General features: G+C 44.9%; 1 protein-coding gene across 1 annotated transcript in view; it reads right to left on the bottom strand.

Moving 5' to 3' along the window:
* Positions 1 to 9905: 9905 nt before the first annotated feature.
* The window catches only part of LOC126232175 (neuralized-like protein 4), a 295692-nt gene continuing 283992 nt past the window's right edge, over positions 9906 to 21605 (bottom strand). Inside the window, exons 32-34 of the mRNA XM_049942472.1 lie at positions 17120 to 17277; positions 10819 to 10936; positions 9906 to 10134 (exon numbers count right to left, since the gene is read on the bottom strand). Coding sequence (XP_049798429.1) covers positions 9906 to 10134; positions 10819 to 10936; positions 17120 to 17277 — 505 coding nt within the window. The remainder of the gene's footprint in view (positions 10135 to 10818; positions 10937 to 17119; positions 17278 to 21605) is intronic.

The raw sequence follows: 21605 nt of genomic DNA, 5'->3' as shown, positions 1-21605 counted from the left end.
CAATATCAATTTATGAAAGACGAAATTAGGGAGGAGAGAAATCAAATTCCTTGGTCACATCATATCAACTGAAGGCATTTATCCAGACTCAAGAAAAATTGATGCAATTAAGAATTTTCCATCCCCACAGAATCGTAAACAACTCAAAGCCTTTCTTGGTTTATCTTCATTCTTCGGGAAACCACCTTCTTAACGGTCCACATCTTCTATCTTTACTCAAAAGAAATAATATTTGGAGATGGACAGAGTTCTGTCAGACAGATTTTGAAGCGATTAAGAATGCTTTAGTAAATGCACCGTTGTTATGTCATCCTGACATGACGTCAGACTTTTGCCTAGTAACAGATGCAAGTTCCTATGGGCTCGGAGCATTTTTATTCCAAATTCATGTAGAAGATGAACAAACAGTCATCAAACCTATAAGTTTTGCTAGCCGCACGCTCACTGAATGCGAAAAGTCATATTCAGTGACCGAGCGCGAAACACTTGCCATAGTATGGGCATTTCGCAAGTTTCGCTACTTTCTATGGGGAAAACGTACTAAGCTTTATACTGATCATCAAGCTCTTTCTTCCCTGCTATCATGCAAGTTATTACATTCACGTCTTGCACGCTGGTGTGCATCACTACAAGAATATGATTTTGATATTATATACATAAAAGGAGAATCCAACATTACAGCCGATGCTCTATCTTGTTTGCCACAAGGCCTACAAGAATTTTCAGATGTGACAGAACAAATTTCAGATTTCAAAATTTTACTCATGTATGACGGTACATTTGCACCTTACTACAAAAACATGTGCAGGAAGTTAGCCATATTGCATGATCCCAGGTGGATCCAGATAAAGAATAAATTACGTGCAGGAACAGACCCACATCTTGAAAAATATTACACCTTACACAAAGAAGCACTGTTTCATCGACAAAACCCTAAATCACAGCATTGGTGTGTTTGCTTACCTGAAGCTCATGTTGATGATTTTATTTTATTTACACACAGAACTTGGGGACACTATGGTGTAACCAAATGTACAGATAAGATTATACAATATTGCTACTTTCCAAATTTAAGGCGAAGAGTATTGAGTAATATTAGGAAATGCATCATATGTCAGAAAGCCAAATATTCTAATCGCACAAGCACGAATGAATTGCACCCAATCATACCTAAGAGGCCATTACAGTTAATTTCTTTAGATATTGCAGGACCCTATCCACAAGCACGTGGAGGAATGAAATACATCCTTGCTGTGTTAGATGTTTTCACAAAGTATTTAAAATTATATGCTTTACGTTCGGTTTCTACCACTGCTATTACCAGAAGTCTATTAACAGATTATTTTGTAAGAATAGGAAAACCCGAAGTTTTGATAACGGATAATACAGCATATTTTACCACCAGTTTAAACTGGAAGACTTTTATTGAAGAACAGAATGTTAAATATATCTTAATTTCAAGATTTCACGCGGCAGGAAACCAGGTAGCAAGAATATTTCGAGAATTTGGGCAGTTTATGAGAACACACACACACACACACACACACACACACACACACACACACACACACACACACACACACACACACACACACACACACCAGAGCAGCACACAAAATGGGTAGAATACCTAGCACCATTTGAACAAATAGTGAACAATTTAACTCACATTTCTACTGGATACACACCAACCGAATTAATTATGGATAAAACAGAAAGAAATGAATGGACAGACCCTCTACCTAAATTTACAGCAACAACAAAGCCTGTTAGTTTAGAAGAAAAGGTAAGACAAGCATACACAACTTTATGTGACAAAGCTAAAGAAAGAAAGCAGAAATATGACAGAGGTGTCAGGTAAGCACAAACATTTCAAGTTGATGAGTTAGTTTTACTAAGAACACATCCCAAACCCACAAAACTGAAACATTTACACAGGAAATGGTAGGTCTTATACTCTGGACCATACTGAATTGCAAATATTCCACACCCTGGCTGTTATTCATTAGAATATCCATTAACACATAAACCCAGAGGTCTACATCCACACAGACATTTGGAAAAATACATACAGTAAAATGTTAGCTAATGAGAAGAAGATCGTTAATATGATATACAGTTATGATGAGCCTACATTTAAGTTATACAGATACTTACAATCTAATGAATGCAGGTAAGTCTAGAAAGCAATGTGAACCATCCAATAGCTAATAAGATATTTGGTTATAAGAGGAGTTGCTATTGAGGCATATGCACATTAAAGGGGGGGGCAGAGAACTGAACAGAATTATTTTCTTTAGGACGCATGTGATAATAGTAATGTCGATATGAGTGACTGAATGAGATGAGTGAATGTAATATAAGATGAGAAAAGGGTATTATTATTATTATTATTATTATTATTATTGTTGTTGTTGTTGTTGTTGTTGTTGAAGTAAAAAAGTAAGTGATGATGAATAAGAGGAAAAAATATATATAAAATGCTGAGGAATAAGTATATGTTACTTGTGAAGAATGAATAATGGATAGGTGAGAATGTTATGGGTAATTGAGAATATGTTGAGAGGAAAGAAACTAGATTTGAACGCTATATCACATGTACTCATGGAATACAGAATGAAAGTAGTGGAAAGAAAATTATTTATTGAAAGATTGGTATGCCTGAGATAATAACTTATGTGATGCTTATATATTCTTATAACTAAAGGTGAAAGTATAGATTTATGTAGAAATATATCTAAAAACATAGATGATGTGACTTACCGAACGAAAGCGCTGGCAGGTCGATAGACACACAAACAAACACAAACACACACACAAAATTCAAGCTTTCGCAATAAACTGTTGCCTCATCAGGAAAGAGGGAAGGAGAGGGAAAGACAAAAGGATGTGGGTTTTAAGGGAGAGGGTAAGGAGTCATTCCAATCCCGGGAGCAGAAAGACTTACCTTAGGGGGAAAAAAGGACAGGTATACACTCGCGCACGCACGCACGCACGCACGCACGCACGCACACACACACACACACACACACACACACACACACACACATATATATACAGACACAAGCAGACATATTTAAAGACAAAGAGTTTGGGCAGAGATGTAAGTCGAGGCGGAAGTGAAGAGGCAAAGATGTTGTTGAATGACAGGTGAGGTACGAGTGGCGGCAACATGAAATTAGCGGAGATTGAGGCCTGGTGGGTAACGGAAAGAGAGGATATATTGAAGAGCAAGTTCCCATCTCCGGAGTTCGGATAGGGTGGTGTTGGTGGGAAGTATCCAGATAACCCGGACGGTGTAACACTGCGCCAAGATGTGTTGGCCGTGCACCGAGGCATGTTTAGCCACAGGGTGATCCTCATTACCAACAAACACTGTCGGCCTGTGTCCATTCATGCGAATGGACAGTTTGTTGCTGGTCATTCCCACATAGAATGCGTCACAGTGTAGGCAGGTCAGTTGGTAAATCACGTGGGTGCTTTCACACGTGGCTCTGCCTTTGATCGTGTACACCTTCCGGGTTACAGGACTGGAGTAGGTGGTGGTGGGAGGGTGCACGGGACAGGTTTTACACCGGGGGTGGTTACAAGGATAGGAGCCAGAGGGTAGGGAAGGTGGTTTGGGGATTTCATAGGGATGAACTAAGAGGTTACAAAGGTTAGGTGGACAGCGGAAAGACACTCTTGGTGGAGTGGGGAGGATTTCCTGAAGGATGGATCTCATTTCAGGGTAGGATTTGAGGAAGTCGTATCCCTGCTGGAGAGCCACATTCAGAGTCTGGTCCAGTCCCGGAAAGTATCCTGTCACAAGTGGGGCACTTTTATGGTTCTTCTGTGGGGGATTATGGGTTCGAGGGGATGAGGAAGTGGCTCTGGTTATTTGCTTCTGTACCAGGTCGGGAGGGTAGTTGCAAGATGCGAAAGCTGTTGTCAGGTTGTCGGTGTAATGGTTCAGGGATTCCGGACTGGAGCAGATTCGTTTGCCACAAAGACCTAGGGTGTAGGGAAGGGACAGTTTGATGTGGAATGGGTGGCAGCTGTCAAAATGGAGGTACTGTTGCTTGTTGGTGGGTTTGATGTGGACGGACGTCAAGGAAAGTGGCATGGGATTTGGAGTAGGACCAGGTGAATCTGATGGAACCAAAGGAGTTGAGGTTGGAGAGGAAATTCTGAAGTTCTTCTTCACTGTGAGTCCAGATCATGAAGATGTCATCAATAAATCTGTACCAAACTTTGGGTCGGCAGGCCTGGGTAACCAAGAAGGCTTCCTCTAAGCGACCCACGAATAGGTTGGCGTACGAGGGGGCCATCCTGGTACCCGTGGCTGTTTCTGAGAAATTAGTGGACCGTCCGTGTAAACCAAAATAGTTTTCATTGCCTTTAACATCAATACTTTATTTTAACATAACACAGATGTATTTAACAATAAATCACAGTATGAACATCAAATTTTACATACAGCTTTGCAACACTTATGCACAAAAACAAGACAGTCCGCATCAAAAGATTTCCAAGTTTTTTTGCAAAATAAGTTTTTAAAAAATGCACCTTTGGAAGTGAATGTACTTAATAATTTTTTTAGCCCTCTGCAGCTCACAATCTAATCTTACAGCCACAGGCAAGTTGAAAATGTAGGCAAGTTGTCAGATCGTATCCTCGGCACAGTACGAGGGGACAGGTTCGTAGACAAATTGGGATAGCACTGCACTAAGTTACTGAATTACATAAAGCACAGTGTAGTGCTTGCTTACACTGAAAATCAGCACAATAGAACGTGGTTAAAAAAAGATGTTTATGTCGCACATATCCGTCAAAATTAGAAACCATATTTATGTTTCAGAAAATAAGTATTACTTGTTAATGTGGAAACTAAGCTCAGTTCTTTGCAGAGAGCACATTTGGAGCCCCTTATTTACATCCTCGTAACAGAAGCTAAATGTTCTATCTACGTTCGACAGTATTCCTCGTACGAAGAGAACAGCTAGGTTTCTGTGCAAAACCATTTAGTATGTGCCTAAGTTTACTGGCAAACACTAAATTTAAAATAAACGTTTATCATACAAAGTAGTGCAGGCAAAGATTATGAGCTGAAAGATAGGAAAAAAGGTTCAGTGTGTGAGAATACAGTTCTCGTACATGGACATACGAGACACAACATTTCATATTCCATGTTCCCAGCACGTTTGAAACAAAATTTACAAATTCAACTACTTTGTAGGTAATTGCAAAAGTTACATTACAACTAGTTTTAAAGTTTTCATAACAGCGAATTCAATTAGCAAATACCTCGAGACAAAGCACCAATACTTTAAGCCGATAATTAGAACGTCAGACTACCACGTGCAGAGGAGATTGACAAGCGATAGGTTACAACTTTAGACAAACGACTTCAGGATACACGGAGGTGCAACTTCGGTTCAGACAGTAATGTCACACAAATTATTTTTAATCGTCAGCCTGTGTGAAACAGAATACGAATAATCTCACATAATACGTGTAACAGATCGAAATGAGAAGTTGCCACAATAATTGTAAAGGTAAATACTCTTACACACTCGTGCAAGCGCCGGGATGTACATTGTGGACACAGAGTTAGTGTCGTTTAATGTTTAGGTAAAATGCAGATACGTGCAGGCTGATACGTATATCTATAAAAAAAACCCTTATTTTTTCAACTGTGATTCTCCAAAAATTCTCTTTAATACTAGCAGCCTTGTACACTAGGCAAGTGCAAATAGTGTATTGTACAAAATATCACATTCTTTTTTACTCTTTCCAGTGGAGAGGATATAACCGGGGCCAATGAATAATTTCGAAAATTTGTTTAAAAAATAAACAGCCAATGCTCAGACACAATGACCGATTTCATTTACTCGGCAGGACACAACTGACCCGCACCACTCGGACAGACGACGAACGAGGATCGAGATTCCGGGTGTTTGTGTCAGAATGTTGCAATACACACGTTTCTGTTAATTTCTTTCTCCGTCAGTGAGGAATACGTAACAGGTATTCCGCTCTTCACGGTGGGCCCTAATACTTAGTCGGGCATTTGAGATACCGAAGTGACATTTTTATCAAATTTTCATATTCTGTTGTCTAGTTATTACTCACAGGGATCATACTGCTGCAGAAGACTCAGGTGCAAAACCTTCCCAATCCGCCCTCCCAGTACGCCCTATTCCAGTCCCGTCACAGGACTATCCTATCCCATAAGAGTTAGGGCCACGTGTGAAAGCCGCCATCTCGTCTGCAAACTCTGCTGCAATTACTGCACATTTTCTTTTTCTTTTTTTTTTTTTTTTGCAGGCAGCTGACGAGTTGCCCACTAGAACTGGCAGCCACTGCCAAACTGTGGCCGAGAACAGAGTCGAACACCCGGCGGCACGGTGCGGTGCCGCGGCCGAGACGCTCGAGTTCGGCGGCCGCTTCGCGGGGCGAGCCGTCCGTATCCCACCCTCCGGCTCCCACTTTACTGGGCTGTGCAGACGGGAGATATCCTCACAAAATATCACTCGCTGCTGTAAACCTCTCGGCATCTATCTCCACCGACCTGCGGTCCCGAAACGCCCCGTGCGACGCTTCCCCGTCACCATCTTCCGATGCGTACCCCTCGTCACCCCCGTCGTGGACTGTACGACACGGGCTCCGGTACCCCTACATCACGTACCCAGCCCGTGCACCTACCACACGTGTCCCCTACATTCCCAGCCGGCAAACCTGCCGTCCCCCCCCCACCCTCTCTTCCTGCCTGCTACCTACCTACGTCCCTCCCCTCCGCCCTTTCTCTTTTCTTATTACTCACCCTCGTCGACATAACCACCACCCCACCAGCTGAAGTGCAATCACGGCACTGTGTGTCCAGCCGGCAGAATGTACGGGCACAGGTTGGTTTTTGTGTTGTGTGTGTGCGCTTGGATGAGAGAGAGAGAGAGAGAGAGAGAGAGAGAGAGAGAGAGAGAGAGAGAGAGAGAGAGAGACAGAGAGAGAGAGAGGGGGGGGATGGGGAGGGGAGAAGGGGGAGAAAGGGAGGGGGAGAGAGGGAGGGGGAGGGGGAGAGAGAGAGGTGGTGGGAAGGGAGGGGGGGAGGGAGAGAGAGAGAGAGAGAGAGAGAGAGAGAGAGGGAAAAGGGAGGCGGCATGCAGTGCTCTAACTCTGAAAGCTCTCTTTTGTCTGCACCTGTCGAGACGATGTGTCGGTCCTCTACTGGACAGACTGAGTGTACCCTTACACTCCTCTGCTGCATCACAGTGGAACTGTTAATGGTTTTTTTCTTTTGTTTATTTATTTACAGCACGCTCCACCACAATATTTGTAATTCTGTGTGTGTTTTGCTGTGTTTATGCTGCACGACGAGAGGAGGGAGAGGGAGAAGGCCGCTGCCAGCACACCTCCCGCTCCTCCCTAACAGAACCGGCACGGCCACCGAACTCGACATCCCCGTCACTTCTCGAGACACTGTGCACAGGTTCGGTATTTAAACCGGGAGACAGGTGCAGAGTTCGGCGATCGGGAATGTCACACCGCCACGTCTCCTCCCTTCGCCGGTAAAATAGTGCCGCCGAAAACTTTTTCCGGCACAGAAATACGGACCGGCTGACCCCGAGTCGAGAACTGCCGTACGACTGCGCGTCGGTGACGTCGGCCACGCAGGCAGGTAAATTGTAATAAAAAAGGACCACTTCGCCAGTTTACATTTCGCAGTCGCACGGCGGCCAGTTTCGGTGTACGTGGCACCGAAAGTGAGTGCCGGGGAGGGAGACGCCCGCACCCGGGAGAGTCGGTGCCGACGGGAGAGTCGGTCGAGCCGGAGTGCAGTTACGGGGCGGAACCCTAATGCGTACGCTTCTCGCGATCGTACGTAAAAGTGAAAAGGGAGTGAAATACGTACGTGTGTGAGCGAAGTGACTATTTTGAAGTTCGGAACTGTACTTTGTACGAGGGTGAGCCGTTACGTAACGAACGTAATTTCCGTCGGCGGGCACGTGTTCCTCAAATTTAAAGTGAAATACGATAATTGTATCGTACAAAATTGTTCGCGTATTAAAAGCCCTTCATTTTAATAGAATATTTCGGACGGAACAGAATCGTAGAACAGTGTGGGAGAACAGACGGGGCACACGCCGTAGGGTCGCGGTCGGAACTTTAGTTATCGGCACCCGTACCTCGGCAGTGAGTTGCCCTCTACGAATGACTACTTCTCGACGTCCGGTGCCTAATTTTTCCGACCGGCCGGACTACGGCGAATTCCTCACTTCTACGGATCTCTCTCCGTCTGCCGCCACCGGCACCCGTTACGGCGGGGAAAAGCCCGGAGGCGGTCCGAGGAAATGGCCGAAACTAGTTGCTGGTGAATAAAAATCTGAAAACGTGATCGAGATTCTCTACTCGACTTTTAGACCCTTACACCGATCACCGCTTTGCTCCAGTTACACGAGTATTAAGTGTAGGAACTGAAAGCGGTCGCCTGTTACTAAGAGGCTGGTCTCAGCTCTCGGGAGAACACAATTACACGTGTCTACGTAATGAATGAATGTATCAAAATGAGAATCTATTTGATTTAGCAATCTGTCCGTTTCGTAATACTGTCAACTACTGAATAATACACTCTGTCTTCCAATACATTAGGGACACCTCAAACTGGCTAATTACCGTCATCTTTTATACAAGATTCTTTGTTTTTAATGAGAACTTCTGGGTGACAAAGTAAAATGTAATTTAACAAGTCCTTCAGGCAGATATTGGTATGCATTCTCTCTCTCTCTCTCTCTCTCTCTCTCTCTGTGTCTTATTGCATTACGTGTAAAAATTTTAAGTGTGTACATATGTGTGTGTGTGTGTGTGTGTGTGTGTGTGTGTGTGTGTGTGTGTGTGTGTGTGTGTGTGTGTGAGTGAGTGAGTGAGTGAGTGAGTGAGTGAGGAAGTGGAGGGTGGGGGGGGGGGGCTGCAGGCCACACTCATGCGCACCTTTTTTTCCTTTAGGCTGGTGTGATTGTATCTCTCTCTAAACTCATAGAGGGCATATTTCTTCCACTTCTGTTTTAACACACTAAGTCATACATTTCTCACCTTTTAGAAAAGTGTAGTCAGTCTTCCCATTCATATAGACCCCCCAAGCCTGCTAGCTGTTCATTAACTGTGTTATCATGCCCATTGTAATTATCCGGGCTGTTATGCCGTGGTCGGTTGACGAATTCTGCGTCAATTCCCAACGTTTCGTCTCCGACTGCGGGAGACGTCTTCGAGGGTGTCCGTAGCTCGAGGGAAGGTCCGACACACCCACCGGCTCAGTCAGTAGCGAGCTACGGACCCCCTCGAAGACGTCTCCCGCAGTCGGAGACGAAACGTTGGGAATTGACGCAGAATTCGTCAACCGACCACGGCATAACAGCCCGGATAATTATAATGGACACGATATTTCCGGCCGTGGAAGTCTACATTTTACTAAACTGCGTTATGTTTTAAATAAAGTCTCTTATCGTAAATCTGTAAAGAGGCGCACGAAAACAAAATTATAAGAGACCCTTATGGACGTATATCGAATGACGAGGAAACATTTCCACGTGCACAGTTCAGTGGGAGAGAATCGGGCGGTGGTGGATCGTCATACCTCACTCTTCATTATTTCGAGTCCGTATCGAGGCATAGAGGTACGTATTTCAGCTGTCCGGTCTTCCCAGTCACGAGATACACCTCCAGGCGGAGCGCTCGGCGTGCTCGTACAGGCGAGCGCGGCAACTGCAGTTAGGCCGGAAGCTAAACGCCGACCCCGCCACACGTCTAACCTCGCGCGACGGCACGGTCGGCGTGCCCTGTCGGGAGGGGCGGCGTCTGCAAATACTGGCGTGGTAAGAGAGAAACGAGAAAGCGTAAACCGGCGAGAGCGGAGCGCAGTACGGCCCGGCTCAGCCGCGGCATTCGGCCGACGTGGCGGGCGCCGCCTCGTCGTCGGCCGGGCGCAGCCGCAGCAGCAGTGCCGACAGCACGGTCGTGCCGCGCTCCTTGGTCACCCACTCCTCCGCCTCCGCCTGGGCCGGCGCCCGCGCAGCCGACACCTTGTACGTCCCCGGCTGCACCAGCACCTGGAACGCCGCCCACGCGCGGTACCGCTGCCGCGTCTTGGGGTCCAGGAATCTGCGAGGAGAAGAATTGTACTGTGATTCGAGTGATGAAGACTCGATGACGATTGTGATGATGATGATGATGATGATGATGATGATGATGATGATGATGATGATAACACCAATGTCAACTCGACGAGGATGACTACGAGATAAGGATGACTCGATGACGACGACGTGACAATTTAATGAGGGTGATGACCACGACGACGACATTTCGTGACGATGATAATGACAACATTTGATGACTATAGCCATATTTGAGGATGGTGATGAGATTGTTGTCGATAATGGTGTCGGTGCAAGACAGCAAGGTCTTTAGACCGCAACTGAAATTTTATCAAATCTTTGCCCTTTCAGCTCGACTGCCTCGCTAGGATGTGGAGTCGAACCCATTATCTTCAGTTATTTAGTAAGTAACAGCTTCATTGTATAAGGGGCAGGAGCCAGGGCAGATCAGTTTCAATGTACGGGCTTCCACGTCGTACCTGTCCCCGTTTCGGTGCCGTTTTAGAGCCACAGCTCCTCAACCGTGCACCTTTATCCTAGGCTATCCGGAAAATTTTGCCCAATTCCAAGTCCCCCACTCGGCTCCGACCTCGCTATCGACTCGTTTCTGCCCACCCGGTAAGCGAGCACTGAACGGGTAAGTGTACGACATTCTCGCGCTACAAATGCGGCCCGCTCCAAAACTCACTCTGACTTCTTGCGGCAGGGCAGCGTCTTGCTGACGGCGTGCCGGATGTCCGGAGAGAAGACCAGCTGCGAGCCCTCGGAGTCCGACTTGTCCCGCATCCGCTGCAGGCCCAGCTCACCTGTCCACCGCCAAAGCAAAACGGAGTCATTAGTTTGGAAAACTATTTCTACACCTCGTCTTGTACACTAATGGGGGGGAAAATAAATAAATACATAAAAATAAAAAAAATTGGAACACCAATAAATAAATAATTAATGTAGAGTAACGTGATTTTGAGAGTATACCACTCTCTAAGTAACATATGTAAGTGATGAACGTAAGCCATTGCAAATGTGAAATGCAGGTACATTAATAACTGGTGTAACCAGCAGAACGTCGAATGCAAGCAAGCAAAAGTGCACACATTGTGTGGTACGTGTTGTGAATGTCAGTATGTCAGACGGAGTCCCGTGCCCGTCGCACTCGGTCAGTCGATACGGGGGTCGGTTAATGCCGTCTCTGGACGACTCCGGAGTTATCGTCCGACGGTGCCCCGTACGTGTTCGGTTACACACACATCTCGCAATCGAGGCAACGTTCAACATGCAGTGGAGTGTGTAGCGTTACGACAGTAGTATGCGAGCAAGTGTTACGCTGTCGGGAAACGCTCCCCGGAATGCCATTCACGATTGGCAGCACCACGGGTCGAATCGCGAGACTGGCATACGGATTTGCAGTCACGGTGCGTGGAATACCGTATTTACTCGAATCTAAGCCGCACGTTTTTTCCGGTTTTTGTAATCCAAAAAAACTGCGTGCGGCTTAGAATCGAGTGCAAAGCAAGCGGAAGTGCTGAAAAATGTTGGTAGGTGGCGCCGCAAGTAACTTCTGCCGTCTAATATTGTAGCGCTACACAGGCATGCTTTGCAGGCACAAAGATAAATACTGGCGGCAAAACCTATGCGTCAGTAAATAAATTAAAAGAAAAGGTAGAAGAATGTAAACATTGTGCCATGTATTCTTTCGTGTTTGCTGCTATCTCATTTAAATCCTGTCTGCCTAATAAACTACGAAACTAGAGTGAGACAACAGCAAACGCGGACGAATATACATATAATGTCATGTTTATATTCGTTTTACTCTTATGCTGAATAGTGATACAGTCATAAATGAAGCACGAATCTAAGATGACTAACATCTAAGCAGAATGTAATGTACAAAAGAGGCGTCTGCAAAGATTTTCAAATGGAGAAAAATTTTCGCTAAACTCTCGTTCGGAACAAATTCTATCATACGCCGTCTATTATTTGGTTCTTGTTGATCATTATCAAAGAATGCAGCAGTGTAAGTAACAACAAATAGCAGTCTCTTGCCATTGTTTCGCTAATGAGACAATTCCTCTCTTTTTTTTATTGTAAGCTGTGGTAGCGCGCACAAAAGCAAGCCGTGCCGCGAGCGGCAACAGGCCGTAAACGCGCACAATCAGAATGCGACAAACAATGCACGACACAGTACAGTAATGCATTTTCAGCTTAGAGTGACGCAAACACCTATAACAAAGAGAACGGCACTTATCAGGTCAAAGCAAAATATAGCAATCGATTCAAACCAGACAAAGCACGTGAAAAAGGAAGGGTACCCGTGTAAATACGGACGGAGCACCTGACGTATATGAATAGCTACCTGGTAAAGCTTTAGTGGTAAGCTTACGACTCGAACCAAACTACTGTAGCTGTATCGTCATTCATTCGACCTAAATTGTGTCTCATATTAAAAAGGACCAACTTTGTTTCTATTTGGAGGGGCGGTCTAAAACTTTTCTCTACCCTTGAATTTCGAGTCTCAAATTTCAGGAGCGGCTTAGAATCGGATAATTATTTTTTTCCTCGATTTTGAGTCTCTTTTTCAGATGCAGCTTATATTTGAGTGCGGCTCAGATTTGAGTAAATACGGTAACCGTGCGGGTGCTCCTGCCATCGCACAGAATCGCATCCCAGACCGTAATTCCGAGTGTCGATTCGGTGTGTCCGGCACGCAGACGTGTCGGTTGCGGGCCCTCAACCGGCCTCATCCTAACCGACACACGGCCGCCACCAGCACTGAGGCAGAACCAGCTCTCCTCAGAAAATACGACAGACCTCCACCCTGCCTTCCGGCGAGGTCTAGCTCGACACTACTCGAGTCACAAGTGGTGGTAATTTGTGGTGAGTGAAATACACGCTACAGCGCATCTGGCTTAGATCTGTCCTCGAAGTCACCGATTTGTAGCAGTTCACTGTGTCACTGTGCTGTTCAGATTGCCGCTGCAGCTGCAGCACGGTGCACTCTGGCCGTACGCGAACGCGACGGTCTCCCCTCTCGGTAGTGCCACGCGGCCATCCGGAGCCGGGTCTCCTCGCGACCGTACGCTGTCGTCGCAACCGCTGCCGGCAATCGCGTACGGATTCCTCCCGAGTCTTTCTGTAATACTGCAGCGGGAACATCCAGCTTCCCGTAGCCCTATTACGAGACCTCATTCGAACCGAGTGAGGTGTGGATAACGGTACCTCTGTCGCCTCGGAGCCATTCGCGACTAACGTCGGCTCGCCACGTGCGATATCGGAGATAACTGACGCTTACGACGACACGTATTCGAAGCGAACACGATTTGCACCCTCGTAGCGGCATCACTAGCGGCACTCTTACGAGACTGACGTTATCTTTCAGGTGTAGAAACGTGCCCACCAACTTTTGTTCACGTCACATAACTCCTCCTCTAAGCCGCAATTTCCTTTCTTCGGTCGACGTATTCGATATTCTGTGTGTGCGCACTGTTTCGTTTTTACTATTTTTCTCACCGTGTTGTTAGAATGTTTGACACACATTATTATTGTTACAATCCAGTTTAGCAAATGTTTATAAAAAAATGCCTAATTATAAACAAAAAAAGAAACAGTAACGAAATATTTTTTGTCGATCGTGTTCCGCAGTTTACAAATTTTAGAAATTAGAGCATGTAACATCTTAAGTGCTGTTGAATTTATTGATTATTCTATGACTGTCTCTGGTCAAACACCATTATGGTGCACAGATTTCTGTTTACAGAAACTGTTACATACATATACACATAACGAAAATACGTCAAAAATGTGGCATCTATATTTAATGTATCGTCATGTGATTCCTTTTGTGTGAATAAAAATTATTTTTAATTTTTATACTTCTGGCTGGTTTTTTTATGCAAAGTAATGTAATGTATGTATGTATGTATGTTTGTATGTATGCAAGTCTCGCTGTTAACAAAAATCTGTGCTCGATAATAGTCTTCGCCCAAAATTGCTGGGACAATAAAGAATACATTTAACAGCAGCTTAAGCTGTTACACGATATTTCCACAATTTATAAAATGTAATTACAGAACAGGTTGCAAATCGCGGACACTGCTCTCAGCTGCATATTTTGCTAGTGACACACGGAATCGGCACCGGACACGCGGAATCTGCGCCAAACGACGAGTCGAAGCAGAAGTTCCTGCTTACTGAAGTGGTCACCTCGACCATTCTGGCTATCCGTGCATCCCTCCTGGACTTAGCCAGACCTCCGTATATCACATTGTCTACATTACGTTACACAGCCCTTCAGTCACGCGTGCGTGTCTGAACGACAGTGTAATGCAACATACAGACACAACATAACCGAAGACATAGTATAAATCATTAAATATATATTGCTCAAAATTATTTTATAATAACAACTGTCAGCGTAATACGGTAGCCTTTCATAAAGTCTAGTCATATTAAGTGTACCACATTACGTTAAACTACAAGGACCATCCAGAAGGCAAAGAATATTTGGACACACACACAGAGTCCGTCTGCCCATCTCGCGGCAGCCGCCCGTCGGCTTCTGGCGCCGAGTGTGACGCAGGCACTTGTCGTAAGAGTCGTAAGTCGGACCTCGTCACGCGGTACGTCGGAGACAGCTGCGTCCCGAACTGTGGCGACTGCGAATACCACCGCGTGCGAGTTGCCGAGGAGTTATTTGTTTTCTGCAGGTGGATAATGTTAGACCCGGTGAATTTTTCCGAAGACTCGTTGCCATTTACGGTGAAGTGTAAGGAATGCAAACAGTGTCCGAAAGTGGACGTAACATTTAAGAATGGGAGAACATACGCTCACGACCCAGATATGTCGGGGCAAACTTCGGTCACCAAAGATACGCCAAAACGCGAGGCGGATAGCACCGTTCGAGAGGATATACGAATATCGGTTAGCGACCTGCGTAACCGGTGTCGGGGAGGTCGTCATTCAATTGAGCACCAAATTGTGACTCGGCACTCGAGGTACCGCAAACCCCGTGCAAGCAGCGGGCCACACGTGCTCACATACAGCCAGAAACCTGCGAGAATGTGTGCCGCGTTAGCATTCTCGGAGTGTTGCGAAAGCGGCGGTGAAACGTTTGCCGACTAGATCGTTACAGGAGATGAAACAAGGATCTCTTATACCCCACCCCAAATGAAGCAACTGTCAAAAAAGCGGTCATACTCGTCCATTTTTCATTCCGTTTCACGACGGAAAGCAGTGACGCACGCCGTGCTACTCTAGAGCACTGTCGCCAGGCTGTCCGGAACTGCCGAAGAGGCCAGCTCTCGCGGGAAATTATTCCGTCGCACGACGGTGCACGTCCGCATACCGTCCGGCAGACACGAGCCTCGCCGCTCGAGCAATTCCGGCGGAACGACCTCGAGCGTCCTACCTTCCGGACCCGACACTGTCAGATTGTTTCCCATTTCCACAATCGAAAGAGCACTTCGCCGGCACACCGTGGAGACCCGAGGACGCCACTGCGACCCGACACAGTCGAACGGCTGGGCGGTACGGAGAGGGCAGAGACGACCGGTGCCGACGTACGACAAATGCCTCGATGTCAAAGGCGACTGTGTGGAAAACCAAAGAAAGTATGTTTCAGAATGTGTAAATTCAGTTTCTGTATTATTATTATCATCATCTTTCCTTTCTCAGACCTTAAGTCTGGTTAAAATTGGAAAGTGACGCGGACCTTGATCGAGCGTGACTTCCTTTTAACTGTACAGTATATGTTACAATGCATTTAGGAACTTTCGGGTAATTGAACATGTATCAATAATTACAGATTTCTGTAGTTGTATATATACGTTTGGATGTAGCTGTATTGCGTTGATGTACTGGTGGATATTGTGTGGTATGACTCCTGTAGTTGATAGTGTAATTGGTATAATGTCAACTTTATCCTGATGCCACATGTCCTTGACTTCCTCAGCCAGTTGGATGTATTTTTCAATTCTTTCTCCTGTTTTCTTCTGTATATTTGCTGTATTGGGTATGGATATTTCGATTAGTTGTGTTAATTTCTTTTTGTTATTGGTGAGTATGATGTCAGGTTTGTTATGTGCTGGTGTTTTATCTGTTATAATGGTTCTGTTCCAGTATAATTTGTATTCATCATTCTCCAGTACATTTTGTGGTGCATGCTTGTATGTAGGTACGTGTTGTTTTATAAGTTTATGTTGTAAGGCAAGCTGTTGATGTATTATTTTTGCTACATTGTCATGTCTTCTGGGGTAATCTGTATTTGCTAGTATTGTACATCCGCTTGTGATGTGATCTACTGTTTCTATTTGTTGTTTGCAAAGTCTGAATTTATCTGTTGCGGTATTGGGATCTTTAATAATATGCTTGCTGTAATATCTGGTGTTTATTGCTTCATCCTGTATTGCAATAATGAATCCTTCCGTCTCACTGTATATATTGCCTTTTCTTAGCCACGTGTCGGATGCGTCTCGATCGATGTGTGGCTGTGTTAGATGATACGGGTGCTTGCCGTGAAGTGTTTTCTTTTTCCAATTTACTTTCTTCGTATCTGTTGATGTTATGTGATCTAAAGGGTTGTAGAAATGGTTATGAAATTGTAGTGGTGTAGCCGATGTTTTTATATGAGTGATTGCCTTGTGTATTTTGCTAGTTTCTGCTCGTTCTAGAAAGAATTTTCTTAAATTGTCTACCTGTCCATAATGTAGGTTTTTTATGTCGATAAATCCCCTTCCTCCTTCCTTTCTGCTTAATGTGAATCTTTCTGTTGCTGAATGTATGTGATGTATTCTATATTTGTGGCACTGTGATCGCGTAAGTGTATTGAGTGCTTCTAGGTCTGTGTTACTCCATTTCACTACTCCAAATGAGTAGGTCAATATTGGTATTATTATTATTATTAAAGAGTACCTCTGTATTGTGAAACATTCTTCACTCACTGGACGGCCCCGGGAAATGCACACATCTGACTATTTTCCTCAGCCAGCGAGTCTCACCTGGCAGCAGCAGCTCACCGCGGTCCAGCACCTGCCGCACGTCGCCGAGGCGCGCGCCCCAGAAGGCGACGTGCCAACCCGCGCACGGCTGCGGCGGCGCACCCGCGCTGTCGCCGCCCTCCTGGGGAGACGGCTTCGGTCGCCTCTTCAGGGGGAACCTGTCGGCAGGGGGGGTGCGGCGTGAGGGCCGGGGGGCGAGTGGCCGTCGTCGACACTTTGGCACTTACCGGGAGCCGGCGGCTCTGGTGGTCGGACCGACTTTTCGAAACTGTCCGAACGGTGACGTAGGTCGACGTCCCGGGTATCCCACCCTGCGGACACTCGTGTGCGTGAGTAATCGAGAGGAAAAAAAAAAAAAAAAAAAAAAAATTTCGATTTTGCGTGATGTTCTACCAGTTTAAATGAAGAATGTTGCAGAGACTGGTTATGTAGTCCAGTGGTTCAGGTACAGTCTTCACGTGCAAAATATTCCTGCTTTCAATCTTGTCAGATGCTATGAAATTTTTAATATCTTTATCAAAATGACTTTGGTCGAAATGTAATTTTTTATTTCTCTTCCTCTGTAGGATCATTTCAATCCCTGTATTAAGTTCTCCATTTGCTCTCGTTTTCTTCTAACGATTCTTTCTCCGCTCGGAATCTTTTTTCTGGAGATTTTAATTATTTTTATGCTGTAACTTTCATTTAATTTCCTCCATTTTATCCTCCTCTATTTTTGTCATATCGTCTTTTATTTTAGTCCGTGTTACTGCACACATTATTTCTATTCCTCATTTTGTCTGAATTTCTTTTTTGCTTACAGTCTCTTCTCTTGTTTACATCTTCACCTGCATTATTTTGTCCACAGTGCAATAAGAATTCACGTTTTAAATGTTTGTTTGATATAAATAAGGGAGAGAGAAAGAGTACACATTCTAACAAAAATTAATTTTTGATTACAGTGCAAAGTCACTATAAATAGATTATTTTCTATTTGTTTTTAACCAATAGATCAGCATTTTCAAATGTTTACATATTATTAAAGATAAATAATAATAATTAAATTCACACGGACAAAGATTACAAGTGGAAAGACAATGTTAAGAAAAGAAAAGTCTGTGATTGGAAAGTTTATACGGTGATTAAAATGATGCGAGTTCTGATTACTCTCAAATGAGTGCCCACCAGGCTGCACGGCTAGGACCTCAACTACATAACTGTACAGACGGTTTCAGAAAGTCGATCCCACCACTGGCTACCTCTCCTCGTTAGTGTACAGCTCACCCGGTCAATCTAACAATCGTGCCAAATTTTTCTTATACTATTAATTCACCGTCGCCTCTGTGCCGAGTAAGGTCGACGTCTCGGCAAAGGGTCTCTCTTCCCCTGGAATAATGACAATTAATATCGAGCGAGATTTTCGTAAGATTTGAAAATTGTACAAATATAGGCAACTCGCTTTAAATATTTGGAACTGCAAAACTGTGCACTTCAATGTTATACGGACAAGTCACAATTCGAATCGGACAGCTCACACAAACTCCTGCATGTAAAAATGTGTCAGGATCTGAAATGGAACGTCACTCTGGTACGACATGCCATCCATTTGGAACAAAACTTTTCACTCCTTCCTCTCAGACAGATGAAAAATGTGCGTGTAAAAACATCAACACGAGAACTTCCCACTTCCCACTGCGCACTCTGCAGTCCCGCGTACGCGCAGTTGCGGCGAGAGAAGCACGAGCACAGAGAGTCGTCGAGGCGCGGCAGTCGTCGAGGATCTATGCCCGCGGCAGTGGAGCCGCTCCGACTTGCCACCCCAGCTCTGCAAAGTCTCGGGAGTCACAGAGCGAGAGGCGGTGCCGACAGTGGCGACGTGTGAGAGCAGTCGAACAGAGCTTAGCAATAATGTCGTCCTGCCTACAGAGACGATTGTATCTAACGATTTATGTGAGTTACGAGTTGAAAAAAGATCTTTCCACCAACAACTCTAAAATGTTCTTACACAATGTTTCTCAAATAAGTTGTTGTTGTTGTTGTTGTAGTCTTCAGTCCTGAGACTAGTTTGATCGAGCTCTCCATGCTACCCTATCCTGTGCAAGCTTCTTCATCCCCCAGTACCTACTGCAGCCTACATCCTTCTGAATCTGCTTAGTGTATTCGTCTCTTGGCCTCCCTCTACGATTTTTACCCTCCACGCTGCCCTCCAATACTAAATTTGTGATCCCTTGATGGCTCAGAACATGTCCTACCAACTGATCCCTTCTTCTAGTCAAGTTGTGCCACAAACTTCTCTTCTCCCCAATCCTATTCAATACCTCCTCATTAGTTATGTGATCTACCCATCTAATCCTCAGCATTCTTCTGTAGCACCACATTTCGAAAGCTCCTATTCTCTTCTTATCCAGACTATTTATCGTCCACGTTTCACTTCCATACATGGCTACACTCTATACAAATACTTTCAGAAATGACTTCCTGACACTCAAATCTATACTCGATGTTAACAAATTTCTCTTTTTCAGAAACGCTTTCCTTGCCATTGTCAGTCTACATTTTATATCCTCCCTACTTCGACCATCATCAGTTATTTTGCTCCTCAAGTAGCGAAACTCCTTTACTACTTTAAGTGTCTCATTTCCTAATCTAATAGCCTCAGTGTCAACCTGATTTAATTTGACTTAATTCCATTATCCTTGTTTTGCTTTTGTTGATGTTCACCTTACATCCGCCTTTCAAGACACTGTCCATTTCATTCAACTGCTCTTCCAGGTCCTTTGCCATCTCTGACAGAATTACAATGTCATCAGTGAACCTCAAACATGCCTCGCATGTTCCAAAATTTCTACGGAATCCGAATTGATCTTCCCCAAGGTCCACTTCTGCCAATTTTTCCATTTTTCTGTAAGGAATTCGTGTTAGTATTCTGCAACTGTGACTTATTAAACTGATAGTTCGGTAATTTTCACACCTGTCATCACCTGCATCCTTCGGGACTGGAATTATTATATTCTTGTCGAAGTCTGAGGGTATTTCGCCCGCCTTACGAAATATACAGGAGTTATTGAAGGGTGTTTACGTCATCTAGTAGCTGGCAGAGTTTGGAGCTCTCTTACAGCCCCGGACCCTCTGCAGACGGTGAAGAAGTCACACACCACAATTTTGCGGTACTCCACAGCAAGTCTATTACTTCGAGAAACTCTGAGAAAAGCAACCTTAAAAAAAAAAAAAAAAAAAAAAAAAGATATAATTAATCTACAAGTTATCACAAATAGCATCAGGGTGAGAAATCATTTGGAAGGTTCATATCGGCTCAGTCCAGCTACACAATTTGCCAGTTACACCCTGTTGGAAAGGCTGGCAGGATTCTTGGAAAATACTGCAGGTCTAGAAAGGAGACTGCTTACAATACACTCTTTCAATCCACCTGAGAACAGTGCCCAAGTGTGTGGGACTCATACCAAACACGATAAAATAGCAGGTACTAAACATATACGAGACAACTTCGAGAAGTACGTTACACTTTAATGCCGGGCCGAGTAAGTTTTATCGAATGCTGCACTGCACCTCAAAGTGACACAAGTACACAGTACTAATTTTGAACACAGACATCACGTCTCTGTGAACGACATCTGAACATTCTACCGACTGTTCGATTCTCCGACATTAGAAACCCCCTCCCGAGTCAGTGAGCCATTCCAGGACCACTGTACGAATACCCTCACTGTCAGAACATCTGTTTCCCCCTCGACATTCTTTTAGCTTGCCGAAAAGGCGGAAATTAGACAGTCCGAAGTCCGGATTTCCCGACCGGCACCTCCCGAGCGGGCGTGTGTGGCGTCGACAAACTGTCGACATCGGTTCGCTACAGCCGGACACGACACTGCATTCGGTCCACACACTGTCGGCATTTCGCGGTGAACCCGTGCGCAGTTTAGAAGTTTCGCCCACAAGAAACTCACTGTACCGCACACTCTGACAGCCGCACCATTTCAGTTGCACACCGTGACGAGCCCGCAGCAAAACTGCGTCTGCAGGAAATCGGAAACGCGTGCTCTTCCGACAGTGCGCCGGCTGCTCTTTTTGCGCAGTGGTCTCGGCGAGGACTGACGAGTAGCTTACTTTACAGAGCACAGACGTACTAGAAATGGCGGTACAGATTTCTTTGACCCACAAGAGATTGTTGTGGATGTGCTCGAACCTGAACTGGTCCGTGGGGAAGTACAACAAAACTGTGAACAAAACTGGTAACCTTATCTCACGTCATATTTCCTCGCCAAACGAGCCACAGAGATGAATAACATAGGCCAGACTGGAAATACATTATTTTGTTTTGCCAGCTAGCAAATAAATTGACAAATCAATAAACGAAATATGGAGGGATAACCGAGTTGAAATAGTGATCCAATAGAATGTTTATAAATATTTTGGTAAAGTAACCAAACCGTCAACTAAAGCCCAATTTAAGGTCCAACTCTCTGGTCACTATCAACTACGTGAGACAGAG

The sequence above is a fragment of the Schistocerca nitens genome, unplaced genomic scaffold, assembly GCF_023898315.1.
Source record: "Schistocerca nitens isolate TAMUIC-IGC-003100 unplaced genomic scaffold, iqSchNite1.1 HiC_scaffold_465, whole genome shotgun sequence".
NCBI lineage: Eukaryota > Metazoa > Arthropoda > Insecta > Orthoptera > Acrididae > Schistocerca > Schistocerca nitens.
Note: the sequence above shows the minus strand (reverse complement) of the source record. Positions and strands in the feature narration are given on the sequence as shown.